Consider the following 23,248-nt stretch of genomic DNA (forward strand, 5'->3'; position numbering starts at 1 on the left):
CAGAATAGTTCACCCACTCATTAACATTCTGAACTGTAGGTAGACCAGATTCACAATACAAAAATCAATGTGTAATAGTCCTTTCTTTAGGTTACAGACCACCAATTCAACCAATGAGCATTTGGAACGTACGCAAAAATAGTCCTACGCAGAAATTACCCCTGTTCCTCATAATGCTGTGAAAAAAGTTCTCATCTTATTTAAAAAATTTAAACAGTTTCTGAAAGGAAAAAACATTTCTGTACATTTTATAGGTGCATTTTGCTTCTTGTGATGTGAAGCCTAATCTCCATAATGATTTTTAAATATACCCCTATCTTGTGAAAACACTGGGATTTCCCATGCTATTTATAGACCCTTCACTTCCGGTGACCAGTACTGCACTGCAAGTCTGCTAACCCCACATGCCATTCTGAGGATTGTGAGCTGACATATGTAGAATCATGCTGATATATAGTCCTCTGCAGGTTAAAGTTAAGGTAAAGTCCAGAGAAGCCATTGAATATTGTGAAATTAGCATAGAAGCCTATGGGAAGTGGAATTAGTGGTTTTTAGCCTTTATATTCCCAACTTTGACTTCATTTTTTAAATTTGCGCAAAGGAAATTAACTCTCCAACCTGACAGACTGGTTTACTGTCTGATTGGAACAATGGAGAGCAGTAGACTTCAAATTCAAATATTCAATTTATTGTAGCTCAGTAAGTACTTGGATACATTTAGATACCTTATCATAAACCATTTAGGGACTTACCATATTGATTATACAGTCAAACCTTGGTAGTTTAAACTCCAAGAGATCATTCAAATGTGTTCAAATTAATGGGAAATTGAGAAATGTTCGAAGATTTCCGTATATTATTTTTGTTGTTGCCAGTTTGAGTTTGACTTTATTGTTAGAAAGTGCTTATTTCCTACGAAGTAACGTTGGTTTCTGGAATATATTTTTCATTCATTTCAGAAAGGTTTTGTTGATTTGTAGACATTTAAAAATGCTGTGTTCACTTAAGAGCTTTCAGACTGAGGTTGTGGGTTAATAATTTGTTTTATTATATAGATAGAGTGATTTACCAAATGTTCCCAGTGTAATAAATTCAGTAATTTCACTCTTGCACTTTCTCCGCCAAAATGTGAAAACATGAATATCATTCTGCCGTTCACATATTTTAAATTTATGTTATCGTGAATAACCAAAATATGATTACTCATGCTAAGAACACTTTAGGATTTAACTAGTTAAATCTAGGCGTACTTCGGCACTCGTGATCATATTTTGGTTACTCACTCTTCCCAATTAATTATCCTATTATTCATTTAATTTTCTTTGATTTTTTTCATCATGCCCAAATTAACTATCCGGAATTTGGTAATACGATACGAAAACACGATATTATTTGTTTATTAGAAACTAAAACCGATGACCTTGACTCAATAGATTTTTCTGGGTATCAATTCAAAAAGAAAAATAGGAAAAATATTTCAAATAGGCGGTCTGGTGGTATTATGGTTGGTTACAAGAATGAGCTGTCTAATTTGATAGAATTTAAAAACACTGACTGTAACTTTGTACTCTGGTTTAAGTGTGATGGTAAATTATTTCAGTTAGATCAACCGGTAATAGTTGGAGTTGTTTATATACCCCCAGAATACACCAAATACACTTCTGATGAAGCTTTTACTGAAATTGAAAGAGAGTATCTATCCTTTCAAAATTCTACGGAATATTTCTGCCTTTTAGGGGATTTTAATGCTAGAACAGGTACAGATGCTAATTTTGTCGAATTAAATGAAAGGGAGCACTGGGATAATAATATTACAGAATTTGTTGATAATGATATAGATATATTAAAATCTTTGTCGATCCCTGTACACAGAAAGAGTATGGACAGTGGCAAAAACCGGTACAGTGGCCTTTTGCTAAATCTATGTAAGAGTAATAAATTGTTTATTGTTAACGGTAGAGTAGGCGGTGATAAAGATATTGGGAAATTTACTTCTAGAGAATCTAGCGTAATAGATTATTGTATAAGTTCTGCACATTTATTTAGATCAATTGTATATTTTGATATACTGGAGTCTAGTAAATTACTGTCGGACGTTCATTCGCCTCTTTTTTTGTCTCTCCTTGGTGAAAATGGCTCTATACAAATGATAGATCATGAAAATATTGGTAATGCTACAGTCAAGGATGTCTTTAAAATAAAAAAATGGGACCCTTTGAAGTGTGGAGAATTTTTCAACAATATTGGTAGTGTAAAAGTAAGAGAATTAGAATCAAATCTAAGTGTAGTGAATGATAATGTAGATGTAATAAATCAAATGTCAGTTGATGCTTTGTTAGATGAGTTATGTGGTATTTTTATCTCATCTGGAAAGGTTACTTTTGGTACAACACCCATAAGAAGTAGTAAAAGTACCCAAGAAAAACATAAGAGGGATAATAAACCATGGTTCGACGTGGATTGTAAATTTGCCCGTAAGAATTTTTGTAAACTTAAGAGAAAATTTAAGACTAATAGGTCTCGTAGTAATTATAATAATATGAAACAAGCAGAAACACGTTATAAAAAGACTGGACGAAAAATATAAGTTGTATTGTAAAAATTTATCAAAAAATATTAATGATATGAAGTCTAACAATTCGAAAGAATTCTGGAGGTTTTTGAAAAATTCTAAAAAGAAATGTCAACCAAATATTGACATTTCAAAACTTTATGAATTCTTCAAAAATTTGAATACCGCTCCTCAATATGATGACAGAGATGAATTACCCGATATCGATAATCCTGATTTAGATCGTATTAATAACGACCTTAATTCATATATTACACGAGACGAAATTTACAATTGTATTAGAAAACTTAAAAATGACAAGGCTTGTGGAGAAGACCACATTGTTAATGAATATATTAAATCCACATCGGACCAGTTTATTGGAATATATGAAAAACTTTTCAATATTATATTTGACACAGGACTGATCCCAAACAGTTGGGTTATTGGAACCATAAAACCTATTTATAAAAATAAGGGTGATTTCAATGACCCGAAGAATTACAGACCAATCACTATTGTTAGTTGTCTGGGAAAACTTTTCACTTCCGTTTTGTGTAATACACTAAATGAATTTTCAAATGAGTATTGTTTTATAAAAGAAAACCAATGTGGATTTCATCAAAACTATTCAACTCTTGACAGTATATTTACTTTGTATATGTTATTTGAAATTATGAAATGTGAGAAAAAGAAACTGTACTGTGATTTTATAGATTTTGAAAAGGCCTTCGATACCGTGTGGAGAGAAGGCCTTTTCTACAAGATGTTACTTAATTATATTCATGGTAAAATGTACAATGTGATTCTAAGCATGTATAGTAGTATAAAATCTTGTATTTCATATAATAATTTTAAATCAGATTACTTTCCTTGTGAAAATGGCGTCAGACAGGGAGAAAATTTGTCACCTTTTCTATTCTCCATTTTTCTAAATGACTTGGAAGATTATTTAATCAGTAAAAATATTGTTGGATTAAATACCATTACTGAAAACATAGAACATGAATTAGATACATACATTAAAATTTTCATTATGTTATATGCTGATGATACCGTTCTATTAGCAGAGATGCCCACAGATCTCCAAGACCAACTCAATTACTTCTATGAATATTGTACTAAATGGAAATTAAAAGGTTAATGTAGGTAAAACAAAAGTCATGATATTTGGTATGGGTAGAATTCTACCAAACATTAACTTTAGCTATAATAACATAGAAATAGAAATTGTTAAGGAGTTTAATTATCTTGGCGTCTTACTTACAAAAACTGGAAATTTTGGACTAAATAAGAAATATCTAGCAGACAAGGCTTTAATAGCTATGTATGAAATTTTAAAATTCGGAAGGACGTATAACTTGTCTGTAAAACTTCAACTTGACTTATTCGATAAAATGATTTTGCCGATATTACTATACGGTTGCGAGATATGGGGGTTTGGTGATAATCAGCTACATGTGTATTAGAGAAAATTCACTTAAAGTTTTGTAAAGTACTTTTGAACTTGAAACAATCAACACCCAGCTTTATGGTATATAGGGAACTAGGCCGACATCCTACTGGTATTGATATTAAGGTCAGAACAGTGATGTTTTGGGCTAGATTATTAAACAGTAAACAAGAAAAATTTTCTCGTGTTTTATATAATCTATTATATTGTCTGACTACAAATCAAAATGTACGAATCAAATGGATTGAAAATGTGAAAAATATATTTAATACTTGTGGTTTTAATTATGTATGGGAAACACAGAATTTTATAAATAAAAACTGGTTGAAATCAATAGTTAAAAAACAAAGGTTAATTGACCAATTTCTACAGGATTGGTATTCTCTTGTTCAAAATTCTCCAAAGTTTACTAATTATCGAATATTTAAAACCAAATTGAAATTTGAGGAATATTTCAATATTTTAGATATCAAAAATGCTATTGTTTTATGTAGATTTAGAACTACTAATCATAAGCTACCGATCGAAACTGGGAGATGGCAAAATGTAATGCGACAAAACCATATATGTCTATTATGTAATACTAACAGTATTGGGGATGAATTCCACTACATTTTAGAATGTAATTATTTCTCTGATAAACTCAGAGAACATATTTCAAAAACTTTTACTAACAGACCGAATATACTTCAATTTTGTTCACTTTTTACAAACAAACGAAAACCAGTCCTGTTGAAGCTTTGTAAATTGATTAGATGTATAAACTCATGTGTTTACCCTCCTGGCTAGATATCTGCAGAACCTCTCTCATCCTTTTTGTGTTATTTGTTTGTATATATTGTAAATAGTCTTGTTTGTATTTGTATGTTGTCTCTGTACTAGTGTAATGCATTGGATATGTGAGAAATAAAGATATATATAGAGGAACATTCTCGAACTTCAATCAGCTCCTTGTTACATTGAAGCTACCATAATAGTGATGACATAAATATTTTCTGTAATAACCCAAAATGACACTTTGATTAATGATAAGTTTTCAGTTTTTTTTACACCTTTTATTACCCAACCTGACAAGTTTGAGGTAGTGAGGGTTATTCTGTTAAGATTTATTACCAATTAGTCAGTCCAAGTGTTCAACAAATCCAAGGTTATTCATACTGATAATAAAGGAGAAAATTTTGGTACTTTGAATTGTGTTTGAGAAATTCTGAGTGTTTGAGTTCAAGCGAGTGAAGTTCAGCTGTAGTTCAAGTTTCAAAGAAAAATGTTTCCTCTTCTTCCTTTCACTTGTGTTGGTGGGTTATACCCCTTTGAAAAACTTGCTAAAATGGCTAGCATTCCATAATATATGAAAAAGGACTATTGAAAGTCATCATCTGCTGCTGTCAGTGGTTTATTTGTTCTTTATTTTACAGCAGAAATAGTTTTGGAAAAAGTATTGGGTTGCATTTCAATATCTTAAAATACAGGCTTAAGAAAGTACTCAGTATGGCTTGTTACAAGCATGGAGTACAGGGCAATTTATTCCTGACTGAGTTGAATTTCCTTATTTATACACAATTTAACACAGTTCTTAAAATGACAATAGTTACCATCATCAAAATCGGCTTTTTCTTTATTTTCTGCGACACACATGGGAACAGGAGAAACTCTCTCGGTAGGTACAAGGGATACCTGTAAGATAAAATCAAAGTTTGGACTCAATATGTATTGAAGAATATTATATAAAAATAGCAATTACTAGACAGTTATGAAAAGAATATTTGATAATTCAAGACCATGCTTATATTCAATAAAAGCTAGCATGTTCAATGATTGATATTTCACTGTAGTTTTATGCCTTTCTAAGGAATATACAAAACTATTTATTAAAATGACAAAGAAGTCTACTAAAGTGCTTGAGGTCACAGCACATATGATTTCAGTCATTTCAATGACCAAGATTGGTTGATTTTTCAACATACATGAAACAACAGTTCATTAAATAATACATGTACATTATTTCAGTGCTATAGTGCAAAATTGCCATCAGAACATTTATTTAGGCATTGGAGATACTTTGAAAAATTCAACATTGCCGGTACAGTCAAAATCATAAATCTAATAGTCCATAACATGAGGTGAACTTATAAAAATATGCTTGTGTAGTATAAATCTGACTCCCATTAATGAACTACGTTGCTGCAGGCATTAAATGAACTGTTTATAAAGCCTGTATATAACTACAGATTTCTCTATTGATCTATACCTTTTCACATTGTCCATACAGATCAAACAATCCATAACAAGGACTAGGAATATCTCTTGCTGCTATACCCTGGTCTATGTTGTTGATATAAATATGTAAACAGAATTCATTATCTATCAGGAGCCCAACAGTCTGACCTGTCTGCAGCTGGTCAAGGTTTGGTCCATACTTTTCCTTAACCTACAAAACCAATGCATTGCTGATTTGAATTTTGATTTACAATTTGGTATCTGACACAGGATAAAAATTTGACCTGATTCAAAGCGGTCACTTTTCGGCTCCTTATTCCTAAATGGTTCCAGTCAAAAACTTCCAAAAACTATCCTAACCTTCCTTTGAGAGTATGGAAATTTGTGGTAAAATTTCAAAGCAAACCATTCTCTTTTATTCAAATAATCATGCAGAAATTCTTGTTTCTAGCTCATGTGACCCCTAATTCTTACTTGGCTCAAGTTGCAACCGCAAGCATTAATCCCAATCATCCTTTTGTGGTATGCACCTTATAGTAAAATTTATAAGATATCCATTCATTTTTACTCAGATTGTTGTCAAAACATAAGGAAAACACTTGTTTCAGGCTCCTTTTTGGCCTATTATTCAAGTCTTTTCCCCAGAAATCAATCCCAGTCTCCCTTTGGTGGTAATTACAATTTCAGAAAGATCTATTTACCTACTAATAGTTCAGTTATTGTCTGACATCAGGAAAATGCATGAATCTAGCCCTCCATTTCGCCCTTAATTCCTAATGTTCAAGTCTTAACCTCCAAAATCAATCCAGTTTGACCATTATTGTATAAAAAATATGTGGAACAATATCATAGACATCCTGATGCTTTTACTTGAGTTATATAGTTAAAATTTATGAAATGCCTATTTTAGGCCCCTAAAATTGTTGGGGCTATAACCTTTAAATCAATACCACCTTCCTTTTGTAGTTTGGTACCTTGTTATTTACTTTAATAAAGGTCACCTGACTATTATTCAAGTTATCACACAAAAAACCAAGTGTTTATGGATGATGTCAACAAAGACAAAGAGTAATCAAGGGAACCAAGGTTATAGCGGTAATCAAAAGAATGTAATCCAGGGACAAAGACCAGACATGGAAAACAGACATACACAACAAAGAACATAAAGTAACTAAAATCATACATACAAAGTAACAAAAGTAAATGAGCAACTCGGACTCCACTAAAAACTGGGAGCATGGACCAGGTGTACTGGTAGGGTAAGTGTCTTCTGCTTTTCTAGAAACACCCGCCGAGTTGCTCATAAAAAGTCAAATCCGGGGTAGACAAACGAGGGAAGGAAAACTATGACCCGTTGAATAAATCAGTTTTCATGGTGCTGATGGATACACCATAACGATCCACGAGTTCATGATAATGACCATAAAACTTCTGTAGTGATGACTTCAATCTTGTAGCAACATAACCCTGTTCCAGAAGCCTATTTGTTAGAGTTCTAGCGCGATACAAAAAGTCTGCGTAGTTTCAGCAAGCTCTGGCATAACTTATGAGTTGTGATATGAACACTCCATACGCAGAAGCCGAAGGGATGTTGCCACAGATGAAAGGAAAGTTGACAATGCTGAGTGAAAAGTCATCACGTTTGTCGTAAAGTTTGGTCAATAGTTTTCCTTTACCATCGATTTCTAAGTGTAGGTCAAGATATGAGGCTGACTTCACAGTGTCTGTAGTATCCTTTATCTCAAGTTCTTTTGGGTAGATGCGATGTATCAAATCCCCGAAATTAGGATTGTTTAAAGATAATACGTCATCTATATAGCGGAAACTGAGACTGAAGGATCTAGCCAAACGATATTCTTTCTTTCTGATCAGATCAGCTATAAAGTCAGCCTCATAAGAGTGAAGGAATAGGTCAGCAAGTAAAGGAGCACAATTTGTTCCCATTGGAATGCCAACCGTTTGTTGAAAAACATGTCCACCACACTGGACAAATATAATGTCAATTAAAAATTCCAGCATTTTGCAAACATCTTCCTTTGTATATTTGGAAGATGATTTGGAATTATTTCTTACAAAGTATGAGGAATCTCTACCAAGAACTATATATTTGTATCTAGGTGTACCATCTTTTTTGGAAAAACAACGATGTATAATGTTTTTAAGTCGGGATTTTAACTGAGTATGGGGAATGGAAGTATACAGTGTTGGAAAATCATAGGTTTTAATGCTATTATATTCAGATAATAGTCTTGAACTGATTGTCTCCAAAAGATAATTCGAATTTTTCAGGATCCACATTGAATTAATACCACTACGGGAGTAACAAGTGTTGTGGTAGGACTGTAGACCCTCTTTGACAGTTGTGAGTATAGAAGTTAAAAGTTTTGAAAGAGGTTTGGTGGTACATTTTGCAGATCCAGCTATGAAACGTTGTTTGTATGGATTCTTGTGAAGTTTAGGAATCCAGTACATAGACGGTAAAATCATCGTCCTTGGTAGAGAGACCAAAAGAGGATAGCACAGATTTATGGTTTTCCATAATCTCTTCTTTGGATAGAGTGGTAGCAGTGTAGGACTTATCACTGCTATTACTTTCTATGTCTACCTCTGATAATAAACATTGGATATAAAACGGTTAGCAGACAAAAACAATGTTGTTTTGGGCTTTGTCTGCTGGTACGACAACATATTTGTCATGTATAGTAGACAATGTTTTTGCTACATCGGGGTCTTTGAAAACTGATGTAGCCTTGGCACTCATTGACCTACTTAAAACTTTCATTCGTTTCAAAATTAAAGACCTCACGGCCTTTAACCACTCTGACAGAGAATCAATGTCTTCTTGTTCTAGTTTTATCCATTTTCTTGCATAGTCCTCGACGGCATCCATAAGAACTTTAAAGTTATAATTCCAATTTATGGAGCGTGGTTCACGGTACTTGGGACCTTTAGAAAGGATATTACGCAGAGATTCGTTTTAATGGCGATAGCACCATATCATTACACGACCCAAAATTTTTTTGGGTCGTATAAAAAGTCTAGGCCAGCAGACCAACCTAGGTTACTGATAATTTTATTCCAATACTCATGCTTGTAACTTGTCAGGAAAACTTATACTAGTACTGTAAATGTACTAATTTTTGCTATTTTTGTGATGGGCAGAAAAGTCAATACATTTACAGTATCTACCTATCAACCTGACTTCATATAATCAACAAAACAGAGCTGATATCAACATCATGGAATTTACTCATCAAAAAAGAAAACTGAACATGACTTGAATACAGTGAAACCTCTCAACCAAACAACTTTGGACTATAACTTGTTTTTTTTAAAGTGCCTAGTTTGGCAGGTCTCACTGTATTATCAGCCTAATGATAACAAGTAAAATATTTAATCTGAAGACGAAAATTTGTGAGGAATGGTCATGTAAAGCTATAACAAAGGGCTTTCCAGAGTGAGGCATGATCCAGCACAATAAACTCTGTTCACTTGGGGCAAGTGTGGACATAAAATAAGTTTTTGACACACTTAAGCATAGGGACTTACAGTTCATTATGGACATAACTGGTTTGGACACAATATAGCATGCCATAATGCTAGTTGTTTTGATGTTGTTGTCCTTTCATATGTTCTGAGCATTCTTTAAGTAAATATCTCACTTTGTTGAGAAGTTCCACGAGGAGAATGGATGTATTACTGAGTAAATTTTATGGTGTGTTTGCTTATTTTTTCAGTTCATTTTTGACCTTAAATTAAAAGGTGATGATTTAGGCCTTAGTTAAACCTCATCACAGATTTCATGTCCCTGTCCAGTCAGTAGATGTTGTCATTTAAAGTGTCTTTGTGCTGTTATACTAACTTTTAGTTTAATTTTGAAGAACTGTCATCATTTTGTTACTGTAGATTTTATTACTTTTGTTGTTGGAGCCTTTTAGAGCTTACTTAAAGGTGTGTTTACGCTTGTTGAAATCTTTTTGATGAGCTGTGAAAGTATTTACACTTACTTCTAAGACTTCTTATTATTTAAATAATGTACTGACTGTCAATCAGTTAATGGAAATATTACTTAATGCAGTACTTCTAATATTCATGCCAAAAAGATGACAATAATGAAAGTTGTTGCAGTAAGCAGAGATATCAATTGAAAATGTGCCTAAAATTGATATTAAAACATGTGAGCACACCTTATAGTAAACACGCAATAATGACATATTTAGGCATCTCATTGACTTGATTAGTAGGTCATTTTGTATATACATGTACAGGTATTCATTGACCTTATATAGTAGAACTCTCGAATCAAAAATGGTGAAGGATAAGTCTATCCTGTAAAAAACTTTTTAAAACAGAATATTAAAAGGAACACATTGACATCTGAGTCATCAAAATGGAACTGACAATTAACTTTTTCTTTCAATTCTAATGAGAACATCATTTTTTTTCCCTTTTAACCCCTTTAACTCAAAGAGAGTGGGGCAAAAACATCTAACCCTCCAGAATGTCCCTAGGAACAATTTATTAAATATCAAAAAAGATCCAACAGGTTCATTTTCAATAAATGAAAGTTGACAAATGCCAACAATTGACGACAATAGGGTGATACCATTATATGACCAATATAAAAATTTTGCTTTCTTATAAAGGTGTATAAAATCAAAGCTTAAAATTTGGATGATCACAGGTCACCCTGAATAAAATAGAAAGCTGTCTCATCTATATAATTCAAACATGAATGGATAAGGTTAAACACAACAAATGCACCAGCTTAAAAACTAAATATAAAATAATAAACAATAGGGATAGATAACTAAATTCACATACCTTGACCCCTGAACAATAAACAGAATTTCCCTGTACAACCACACAGGATTTCTTGATACTAATGGCAGAAACTGGATAAACAAATCTATCAGGAGAAAACCCTAAAATTCCAACTGTTATTGAAGAACTCCATCGTTGGTTCAGCTTGTCTATTCTAATCTGAAAGCAAGAAACAATACATATAATCTAAAATAATAAAAGCAAGATGTTGCATGCTATGTCATGCTAGAATACCCCATTCAATCATTTCTGTCAAATAAACTCCTCCTTTTAACAGGGAGTTAATAAGTGAGGAACCTAGAATGGGGAGACAAAGAACAAATTGTCCAGCAAAAGTAATATATCCAAAAAATTAGTATCCACTCCAATAATAGCTATAAATATCTGTTACAGACAGAAAGACAATGTTATTGGAATTAAGGAATAATTAGTAGGATTAAAGTGAAGGCATAAAGTCACAGTTTTTTTAAATGTTAGATCATCTTTTTAAAATCTTGGTTGAAACAAAAGAAAATGGTGTTGCTTATCACAGAATGCAATACCACAATATCTCCCTAAAAATTAATGTAATAAATAATCAACATGATATCTGTTTACCTGGAATAGTTTATTACGTTTCAGTGGACAATTTGTAGCAATGACAGCCTGGTTATAACTTCCTGTTCTACAAGCACAACAATTACCATTGGATAATAGAATATTTTTGCCATGGTTACTATGGAAAGCGAAATCATTTGATGATTCTTGGTCTAAGTCTTTGTCAATCTGTGAATAAAAAAATAGCTTTCATATATCAAACTAAAATTAATGTAAACATACCCACTAAAGTGAAACTTCTTGTCCTACTTCACTTTAAACATTTCTACTCTTAAAATTAATTATCTCTCCTAGCAAGAATTTGACAAAATATATTTTTCTTTTTACTTATCTATGTAGGATACCCAATATCAGAGATCTTCAGCTAAAAAAAATACTAGAGAGTTCAAAGTAGCATCAGAAAAATTCTTGTGTAAGTATTGTCTTAAAGTTCACATTCCTATGGAATGAACAATTAAAACATCTTATTAAATCATACAAAGAATATTACCTCTACAAATTCTGACAATGTAGAAACTTGACTTGTAAGTAGATTATCTCCCCCTGATGTACTAATGACAGATATAGAATCTACTGATCCAAACAGATCTATCACAGCAAACACATTCTACAATACATATAGGTTCAAAATAGATCACTGTAATACACATTTTAGAGTAGCAGCTAGTGGAATAATTCTCTGACTTTTCAGTTTAAAGATTATTATTAAAAGCATAGAAGTGTAAATATCAATCAGACTTTGGCTTCATAGAGAAACACTTGAGCATAGAATTCTGAATACCATCAGACAGAAAAAAAAAATAAATAAAACTTAATGACTTGTAACAACAAGTATAATTCCTCCTGTAACTACATCCACCTCCATCAAATAGAGAAAATTATATTTTCACCCCTAAATCTGAATTGGAAAGTATTCAACAAAATAAACTTTATTCATTAAACTTTCATAGTGAGTTTTACTACTTAACACCGAAGGATAGACATTTAAGACAATAATTAAATGTTTGATATGATACCTTAGGAATGTTAGAAGCAGCTATTCCCATGTCTTCTCCATTTAAATAGACATGCATTGTACTATCCTGACATCTTTTTACACCAACTCTATTTCCAACCTGATTTTAAAAGATTTGTTAAAGTACATGAATAAACCAACATAAGTTGCACATGTGTTGTGGTAGAGATACCCCTACTTGTACAGGAAGTTAATATCAGAGAGCATCCTAAATCATTAACCATGCATGCCCCATCAATATAAAGCAACACACTAAATATGAAAAAAATCAATCCATTTGGAGCCGAGATTTTGGTAACAAAATTTTCTCTGTGAAAAATGGCAATATCTCAAGAAAAAGGAATTTGATATCGAGATCACCCAAAATAGCTTACAACATATGCAGCCACACACCAAATTTGAAAAAAATCCTCCCATTCTCGCTCACCTGGCTTGATAAGGGATATTCTAATTTTTGTAAAAAGGGTCTATGTTTTTTCTTGGATAAAAATACTAATGCTCATACCTAAGGAGCAACCATATCAATTTTTCATTGCATTCTGTCCAATAACTTAGGAGGAGAAAATGTTTGAAAGTAATAACATTAAAAACAGCAAAAATAAAAAAAAAACATTGTTAAAGGGCAATTTCTCCACCACCACTAAACAGATTTGCACTAAAATTTAACCACACAAAGATCTCATCATGCTTAACACTTTAATTTGTGTCAGAAATTGGCTAAAACCTTATGGTTTAAGAAATATAAACAAAAAACTGCCGTCTAACTCCTATGTTCTATCTTTAGAAACAATGACAATGTTTTTTCATCAAAATAGGGCAATCTTAACAGATTAACATGAAAATTTGACCACAGATAGATCTAGTCATGCTTCACGCACCCCCCCCCCCCCCCACTTTGGAGATATATATAAGCAAAAATTGCTGTCTGACCCCTATGTCCAATCTTAAGTAATGGCTGACATGTTTGTTAATGGATAAAAAATTACCACATCAGTTACATGCAGAATACCCTAAGGAACAATCATACCAAGTTTGGTTCTAATTGGTACACAAGTATCAGAGAAGAAAAGCTTTGAAGAATTGTTGACTACAACCATAGAAGACAATGACAAATGCAAAGTGATGGCAATAGCTCACATGGTCCTTAGGACCGGGTGAGTTAAAAGCTGGAAAATCTAATGAATATTATAAAGGCATAACTAATTCTTAATTCATAACTTAATATCTATTTTATACTTAATAAACTTAACTATACAACAGCCTACCTACCTCTAACCTATATAATGAAGGGGAATAATTCTCTTTAATTATTGTGCCACACTTGTGGACCTCTGACCCTAACACAAGCCATGTTGGTTTAGACACAAGTTCTGTGGCTCGTGCAGGTACTAGAGACTGTGGAGTAGTATCTGATATAGCTAGACTGGTTACACCAATATGTAGGGAACCAGACCACGTCCGAGAAAGTTTTTCCACTCTAATCTAAAATAAAGATAGGATTTTTTCCCATATTTAAAATACAATTATCATTGTTTTTCTACAGAATAGTAATACTGTCCTTGATATGCCTACTGAAATTATCTACTACGAGTATTCATCATCATGAATTTGTCATTAAAATGCTTGTATATAATTCCTGCTTTCCTCATAATGGGGTATGTCAGTCTTGTCATGTGACTGTAATTTCACAAGAATCTACCATACAAATGTTTGAAATTTCATTTAGAGAGTGTTGAGTTTAGTATTTAAAGCAAAAAATATTTCTGTGTATAAAAAAACTAATATAAAATGACAAATATTCATTATTTACATGATAAAAGTGTTAAGAACAGTAATAAGTATCAGATTTTGCATTGTAATGCAGTGTTATGAGAAAAAAAACCTTTTTTTCTGAGAAGGCCATATAAATACATTCCTGTAGAAAAAAGAACAATTTTCATTTAAATTTCATAGAATATTGTTAGAACTTTTACAGAAAAAGTGTCTCATTCACCATATGGAAGTAATTTTGTGTTTTCCCAGAACTGGTTAAGCACATGTATTATTTTTTATTCTGGTCAGTGATATGAAATTCAATTTGCCCTAGGCCAATATATGGAATTTCTGTAAGGCCCAGGGCCAGTATATGAAACTTCTTAAAAGTCCTTGGCAATTTGATATCAAAAAAAAATTTCAATTCCTGAACTTTTATATTACATATAAAAACCTGTTGTAAGTTCTAATTGTGCTAAATAAAAAGAACAGATATACCTCAAAGAGTTCATCTCTTTTCAGTGGGTCGGAACTGAATATTATGCCATGGTTAAAGTTTCTGTTACGTGAAGCTGTAGATCCATTATTTTTAATAGATATGTTTTTCCCACAACACTGACTAAATTTGTGAGTAACATCTGCAAAAAAAAGAATTAAAATTATCATTCTTTGGTCAAACACTTCATCAAATAAAGATACATATATAAAAATGTATTATAAGCACTAGTAACCATTATTCATATCACTAGCATCTGAATTCTAAATATCATTCCAGGATAAATTATCTTTAGGGTCAAGGTGAGCTAATTCAGAGGTGAACTAAAAAAAATCAGTACAAATGTTTCACAGGGTGCAGCTTGATTAACCATAAATCAAAATCTTGAAAATATGGGCAATTATGGACACAACTTTCAACTTTGATACAGCACTGAACTGTGATTAAATATTTGACACAACATAAACAAGAATGAAAGTAGTAAAAGAATTTTTAAAACTTTCTATTAGACGTTTTCCAAAATATTTAAATCACTTTGTTAATTCATAAATCAAACCATACATACATTGTAACAACTTTTGAGTTTTTATCTATCTTATTTATTCTAGTCTAAATGCAGTTCCAAAGACTGCAGATTTTATGAAAATTAAATCCAATCTTTCTTTTATGATATGGAAAACAGCAGGAGAATTTAATACAAATCTGATCAAGTTATTGGGTGGAAACCAGATAAAAATGTTTGTTTTTTTGTCCTTTTTTGTAACATTAATCCCAATAATTTGGGGTCATCATTTAAATCAGAAAATGAACCCAAACTTTCTTTCCCAGGGTATAGAACCTTGTAATACAATTTCATTGAGATCTGTACATTTTATTTAAGTTACTGCTTGGAAAACAGAAAAGTGTTTTTATTATCCCCTTATATCTCATATGGTTAGGGTCATAACTCTAAAATCAGTCCCTGCTTTACTTTATTTCATAAAGATAAAAAACTTTTACTTAAGGTCATTATAAAAAAATTCCTAAATTCTCTTCCCTGTCCTATCTGATTTTTCAAATACATTTGAAAAAAAAATAATCGAAGACTTGAATCACTGGAAATACTCCATGTCTTAACCAGACCCAATGTAAAATAATATCATTATTCAGAAACTTTTATTTTGTAAATCATAGTTTTTTGCTGCTATTTCTTTGAAAAATGGTTCCAACTTGATGAAAACTTGTAAGGATGTAGCAGTAAAGACACATATACTTTGATAAAGCTGTTTCATTATGTTTTTGCTAGTAAAACCATTTACCAAGCACACATAGATGATGATAACAACAACACTATTTTTGGGGCATGAGTGACAGTTACTTTAGGAAAAATAAAAAATAAAATTTATCCCCCCCCTCAAATTTTTCAGTAAAGTTGGGATGAGAACCTAAGAATATTTTTATTTTGGCTCATTTATAATATTACGAGTAACCAAATATCTATAGATCAAATAAATGAAATGATGACAGCACCATTATTAATGAGTGCAAATGTATTGTGTTAATATAAAAAAAAAACATTACCTGTAGGAGATATAATGGACTGGTCTGTACTGCCCTGTAGTAAGTTGTTATCTGATGGTAACACACCAGATCCACTGGTTATAGAAACCTGTCCACATTGGCCATACAAATCTATCACAGCAAACACATCTGACAAAAAAAAAGATTTATATTTACTGTCCACACCACATGCTGTATAATATTTAAAAAAAAAAATACATCTTAAGCAAAGACTTGTCAATCTTAAAAAGCATGAACATGTTGATATGATTAACAGTCTAAAAAAACTTTTACTTTATTTTATTCAAACAAAACTGTTAAAGCCATCAATTTTCTTCTTTTTATTAAAAGTTTCAATGCCACACTGAGATAACTCATCACCTATGTTTTACTAAAATATAATTTAAACACTATGTGACTGAAATTGTTGTTGAATTTTTATCGAAAATAAATCCCATTACATGCCATATCTACAGGAAGTCAAGCCTCTGTGATCAGTAATTACTGAGAAAAGTGCAACAAAAAATTTCAACTTTCATTTAGTGGCTGAGAAAACTGTGACAGAAAAAATTATTACTGAGGGAGACACAGTCAAGGATAAGATAGTATACCCTCTTCTCCTTCAGGGGGTATAATAAGTTAAGTAGCTAATTTCCTTCAATTAAAAGCTTAGGGCTTATGGCTACATTGGAGCACAATAAACTCTAGTTAAACTTACTTAAAACTATGTCTGATGATGCCACTCTCTAATTACTTACTGAGGACTACATTGGAGCAAGTCAACCTGTAGTTAACATACTTGGGGCTATATCTGATGATGCCACTCACTAATTACTTACCGAGGACTACACTGGAGAATGTTAAACTCTAGTTAAACTTACTTAGAACTATATCTGATGATGCCACTCACTAATTACTTACTTAAGACTTCATTGGAGAATGTTAAAATCTAGTTAAGCTTACTTAGAACTATATCTGATGATGCCACCCACTACTTACTTACTGAGGACTACACTGGAGAAGGTCAACCCCTGTTAACATACTTGGTCTATATCTGATGATGCCACCCACTAATTACTTACTGAGGACTACATTGGAGACTGTTGAACTCTAGTTAACATACTTGGTCTATATCTAATGATGCCACTCACTAATTACTTACTGAGGACTACATTGGAGACTGTTGAACTCTAGTTAACATACTTGGTCTATATCTAATGATGCCACTCACTAATTACTTACTGAGGACTACATTGGAGACTGTTGAACTCTAGTTAACATACTTGGTCTATATCTAATGATGCCACTCACTAATTACTTACTGAGGACTACATTGGAGACTGTTGAACTCTAGTTAACATACTTGGTCTATATCTAATGATGCCACTCACTAATTACTTACTGAGGACTTCATTAGAGAATGTTGAACTCTAGTTAACATACTTGGTGCTATATCTGATGATGCCACTCACTAATTACTTACTGAGGACTTCATTAGAGAATGTTAAACTCTAGTTAAGCTTACTTAGAACTATATCTGATGATGCCATTCACTAATTACTTACTTAGGACTTCATTGGAGAATGTTTAAATCTAGTTAAGCTTACTTAGAACTATATCTGATGATGCCATTCACTAATTACTTACTTAGGACTTCATTAGAGAATGTTAAATCTAGTTAAGCTTACTTAGAACTATATCTGATGATGCCACCCACTAATTACTTATAGTACATTGGAATGTGTCAAACCATAAGAACTTACTTGGTGCTATATCTGAGCAGGCAACACCTTGATCTCTACCATTGTAATAAAAGTGCAGTGTTCCATCAGAACATCTCATCATACCAAGTCTACAACCTACAGATACAGTGTCTAGATCTAATGGATAACCATTCCTTATTGTTGTTCCATCCTGCATTATGGCAGAACCACTAGAAAAAATTCAGAAATATTTACATTTGTTGGTATTTATTTTTCTCAATGATTTGAGTTCTCAAACAGATACCAAAATGTACATCTAATCATTTAAATGAACAAAATGATGACCATTGCGAAAATTTTAATTCCATAAATCAGAGTATATCACCAAATAATTATTTTAAATATAACTTCAATAACTCATTCGTTAAATAAGCATTTGAAAAGAACTACTGTGCTGAACTGTATGACATGACAATTCATCCCTTCTTTTTAGCATTTAAAAGACCCGTGCAGGTCCGGGTGTCAAAAGAATTGGCCTGCAGCAGCGCTAAGCTTGTTGTAAAAGGCAACTAAATAGTGCTCAGAACCCTAGCCGGGGGATAGGGCGCTCTGCCCACAGAGCAACTGGGATGTGTGCCCCAGGTGGTGGAATGGGGTACCCCTGGCGTGTTACATGCTGGGGTTGTCAGGCTAAATACGGAAAACCTGACTGCAAACCATAGTGGTGCACCGTGTTGGGAAAGATGCCATATTAAAAAACCCTACTATGGTATTCTCCCGTAGTAGGAACCATAGGGCTCCGCCACAGGAGGCTAAATTGCCCGACCCTACCCACCTCTCCCTATTTCTTCTGGCAATCAAAATTTCTCGACCCCATTATCCTTGTGTCTCATCCCATTTTTCATTTCATCATCATTTCATGTTCATTTTATCATCCATTTCATGTTCATCGTCTGGATATAGCTGAAATATTGCTGCTCGGACGTTAAATCCAAACAAACAAACAAATTTAGCATTTAAAAAAAAATCTGTGAAACAAAGACAGAACGTTGCAGCTGATAAGTATAATATCAATGTACATGTACCTAAGCATCCAAGTATCATAATCAATATCTGTCATTGTGTTAGGGAATTCTAAATCTTCTGGTTTGATGGCTGTAACTCCTAAAAATAAATTATTTTAACATCAAAAATGTTTGATGTGATGAATGTGTATTTTTTTATACTAAACTTGTAACTTGTACTTCAGTATTATCAAGATTTATTGTAATATTTATCTATACATTTTACTGCGTTATGAAGAAAGCATGTACCTTGTAGAAATAAAGAAAAATTTGTTCTCTATGATTTGGTCCTTTCATCTACTGTCTGAATGGCTAGATATTTGCAATATCTTACCATGGACATGATACAAACTAGTTCTATGAAAAGTTCAATATTGCAATTGGTTGTTATATGATTGTGTATCATTTTCTATGAAAGCTGATACACTGAAAGCAATGTTGTGATGTTACTAACATTGCACTCCCAGTACCATTGGTGACGTCATAGAAGGACGATCGCTGGAATTTCTGCCATGACAGATGCCACATGTCAAGTGGCAAAAAAATTCCAAATTCCAAAATGAGTGAAACTTGAATATGGCAAAATATCATTTATTTTTTTAGATTATTTAATTCCAAAATCATAACAAAGAGCCTAAGTGAGTAAGTTATGATGTTGAAATTAAATAAAGCAAGTTGATATTTTGCTATATTAAATTTTCACTCATTATGAAACCCATAATTATATATCCCAACCTGACTTTCTTTAAATTGACTATTTTAATCACAAAGGTTCACATTAATTAGGTTAGAAATCTTTGACCAACTTATCTTGAAAGGGTCATTTGAGCTAAGGAACTGGAACTGGACTATCATTTAATGAAGCTTATTTTAGCTCCTGTAATCATAATTGAAATAAACTTACCAGCTTCTATAGATCCTGACCATCTGTCAACCATCTTTTCAATTATAATCTCAAACAGTTCATTGTCTTTCAGAGGTCTATTACTCATAATGATGGCGTCATTAAACTCTCCACTAGCATTAGGACGTGTAGCAGTTCGACCATTGTTTACTATAACTGCGTTCTGTCCATGAAAATGATGAAATCTAAGCTCCTCAGTCTCTAGAATACTGCTGGATTCAACATCTGGGGAACTTAAACTATCTGTTAAATGACCAAGCAAAAAACTTATACTGACTGATCTTCTTGTCCTTTTTCAGAATACTGTTAGTTTGAAAACTTTCCATTTTATTGTCATATTTCCAAGTCTGATTTTTTTCTACTATACTTTTAAGCCTTTCTAACATTTTTGACTTAAAAGGGAGTTGACATTTTACAGCAATTAGTACAGTAGGATTCCTTTATGTTTTTCTAATATATAATAATCATGATGTCCACTTGGGAAGATTGATTTGCTAAAACTGAATTTAAACCAAAAAAAAATGTTCAATCTCTTGCACATCAGAATGATATGCTTTTGACTTGCATTCAAATTTGATTTATATCAAATCAATTTTTTGCCTTGTAAACATTATAGTAAGCCCTTGTAAACATTATAGTTAGGCCTTGTAAAAATTATAGTTAGGCCTTGTAAACATTATAGTTAGTGGCAAAGCCCAAAATGAACACATATACATGTATAAATTTCTGTAAAACAGATAATTTTTGTGCAGTTTAGATTTTAGTGTCAAAAGAAGTATTTTTGCTGTCTGTAGCTGTGCTTGAGCTACATAGAATAAAAATAAATAAAAACATGAAGTTGCCTGCGTTCTCATGTTAGGTATACCACCAATTGTACAAGAAATTGATATTGGACAGCTACCAAAATTGCGAACACACCAAAGTCAATATTTCAAATTAATCCATCCATCGGGGGCTGTGAATTTTCTCTATCAGTCCATATAGTGAAAAATTTCAAGGAATTCTAAATCTTCTAGTTTAAAATCAAAATTTAAGATTTCATTTTCTCTAAAAAAAAATTTCTAGTTTTATGGTATAGCCATTGTAAATAACTGCATCAAATAATCTTCCTTTTCTTAATTTAAGAAATAAGAAAAAAAATTGTTCCTGATTGGAATTTCAATCAAAGACCACCTAGTCACCTACCGAATCTGTCTGCTATAGTGGCCTGAGCAGCCTGACCATATAAATCCACTACACCATACACATTCTCTGGAACATTAGATGCCGCTTGCCCTTGATCAATACCATTGACAAAGAAGTTAAGAGTTCCATCAGCTTTCCTTCTCACACCAACAGAGTCACCTGCCTGGAAAACAAAGGTTTATTTAATATGCAATATAATTGAAAAAAAAATACTTTATAGGGCACGGTTTGATATTTTATACATCCCTATGTGCTTGTATAGAAACGATACAAATAAACTGAATATTGAACTTCCAAAATTTTTTTTTTCCACTCAGCTATAACTTTAAAATTACTGTTAGTAGACATTAATATTATGTACCGTGGTTTCATTTATTTTCGGGGGTACCTATTTTTGTGGTCAGAGGAAAAAGAACACATCTTTGTGTACTAAAATTTGTGGTACTTGGGTAATAAAATGTACAAATTTTTCTGCAATTCTCAAACATCATCACCAATTTAAAAGCATTTTTTTTTTCAATATATCATCTTCCTACATGACACTTCAACAATGCAGAGATTTATGATTTCTTAAGAATATTGTTGCTTAAGTTCAATAAATATCATAAAAGATGCAAGTTTAATACCTTTAACCTATCAAGATTCTGTCCATACTCATCAATGACAGTGGTGCCATTATGCATTACTCCATTTCCAGTCATCATCCATGTCCCTGAACGGATGTTTGTCATGGTTGACGGGAATTCTAATTCCTCAGCACAATGCAATGTGACTCCTATTTCAACAGACCCAGCCCATTTATCAATCATCTTGTCCAATCGCACTTCAAACATTTCATCAGGCTTTAATGTACGATTAGTCAGCACTACACCATTGTTGAAATCATCCATGGCACTGAAATCAAAGATATGAATGAGGTTATCATACTGGCCACTGAATACAGTCAATATACCAGCTAAAGAGGAATGTGATTATTATACCAAAACAAGGAATGAAAGTAAAACTTCTCAGCAATATTCGTCCCATAAGTTATAGAAAGGATAGATTTTTTTATTAATCAAAGCATATGATATGGTTAAGTATATTCTTTATTTATGTAATATTATTAATGACTGAATATCAAATGTGACATTATACATAGTAGGAAAATTACAATGCAGTTAATGTCACAGGTGAAGTAAATAGCTAAAAATGTTGTCCAAATGCAAATCAGCATTTTTAAATTGGGTTAATTGAATAGTACTAACGACTAAAAGTTACTGTATGTCCTTTTTTTCATAGTTTGAGAGAGAAAATAGCAGTTAAATGATTGATGTATTTAAATTTTGCATTAACACAAACCATACGAGAACATTTCCCTGTACACAATGTACATAAATGTCCTTGAATGAACAAATTCCAGAAACAGAAAGTAACTTCACGTTAATGATCAATGAGCCATGACATGTGTAAAAAATAAGCGTCTTTGGGGCATTGCAAGGGGTACTTACATTAATTGATAACATGATCTATTGATTTAATAAAATTGAATAAACAACATAATTTATATATCATGAATATGCCCTTTTTCAGATGTTATACTGGTAAGGAAAGAAGTATAGTGCTTTCTTTTAATCACTCTCAAGTTGACAGAGTAAATACTGGCAATTCTTTCATGTGTCCTATTGATTCCAAATTATGGTGTCATAATGTATTGTTAAGTAAACAATCTTACCTGTAATTGGTGTATTGAAGTACAAACTATTAAGACAATGACCAAAAGGGAAGGAAAACATTATATTTAAGTAATAGTCTTTGAAAGAATCATGCAAAATCTGAAAAATGTGATACACCCGAAAATAGGCTACATATTTTTATTTTGGTAATTAAGTTGTTTTATGGGTCTACATTATGAAATTTGTAATTATTCATTCCATTCTGTCTGCTCTTAGAAGATAATCAACATTGA

The 23,248-nt window shown here is 32.3% G+C and overlaps 1 protein-coding gene across 1 annotated transcript in view; it reads right to left on the reverse strand.

The window, feature by feature from the left end:
* Positions 1–23,248, reverse strand: part of LOC148601917 (neuralized-like protein 4) — a 48,039-nt gene that overhangs the window by 9,958 nt on the left and 14,833 nt on the right. The window contains exons 9-22 of the mRNA XM_088554933.1: positions 21,927–22,194; positions 21,301–21,463; positions 20,116–20,358; positions 19,233–19,311; positions 18,208–18,377; positions 16,466–16,594; positions 14,908–15,047; positions 13,927–14,139; positions 12,659–12,757; positions 12,133–12,249; positions 11,643–11,810; positions 11,046–11,204; positions 6,253–6,432; positions 5,597–5,678 (exon numbers count right to left, since the gene is read on the reverse strand). Coding sequence (XP_088411059.1) covers positions 5,597–5,678; positions 6,253–6,432; positions 11,046–11,204; positions 11,643–11,810; positions 12,133–12,249; positions 12,659–12,757; positions 13,927–14,139; positions 14,908–15,047; positions 16,466–16,594; positions 18,208–18,377; positions 19,233–19,311; positions 20,116–20,358; positions 21,301–21,463; positions 21,927–22,194 — 2,210 coding nt within the window. The remainder of the gene's footprint in view (positions 1–5,596; positions 5,679–6,252; positions 6,433–11,045; positions 11,205–11,642; positions 11,811–12,132; positions 12,250–12,658; positions 12,758–13,926; positions 14,140–14,907; positions 15,048–16,465; positions 16,595–18,207; positions 18,378–19,232; positions 19,312–20,115; positions 20,359–21,300; positions 21,464–21,926; positions 22,195–23,248) is intronic.

The sequence above is a fragment of the Perna viridis genome, chromosome 12, assembly GCF_037379345.1.
Source record: "Perna viridis isolate PV_CMFRI_1.1 ecotype Kerala chromosome 12, ASM3737934v1, whole genome shotgun sequence".
NCBI lineage: Eukaryota > Metazoa > Mollusca > Bivalvia > Mytilida > Mytilidae > Perna > Perna viridis.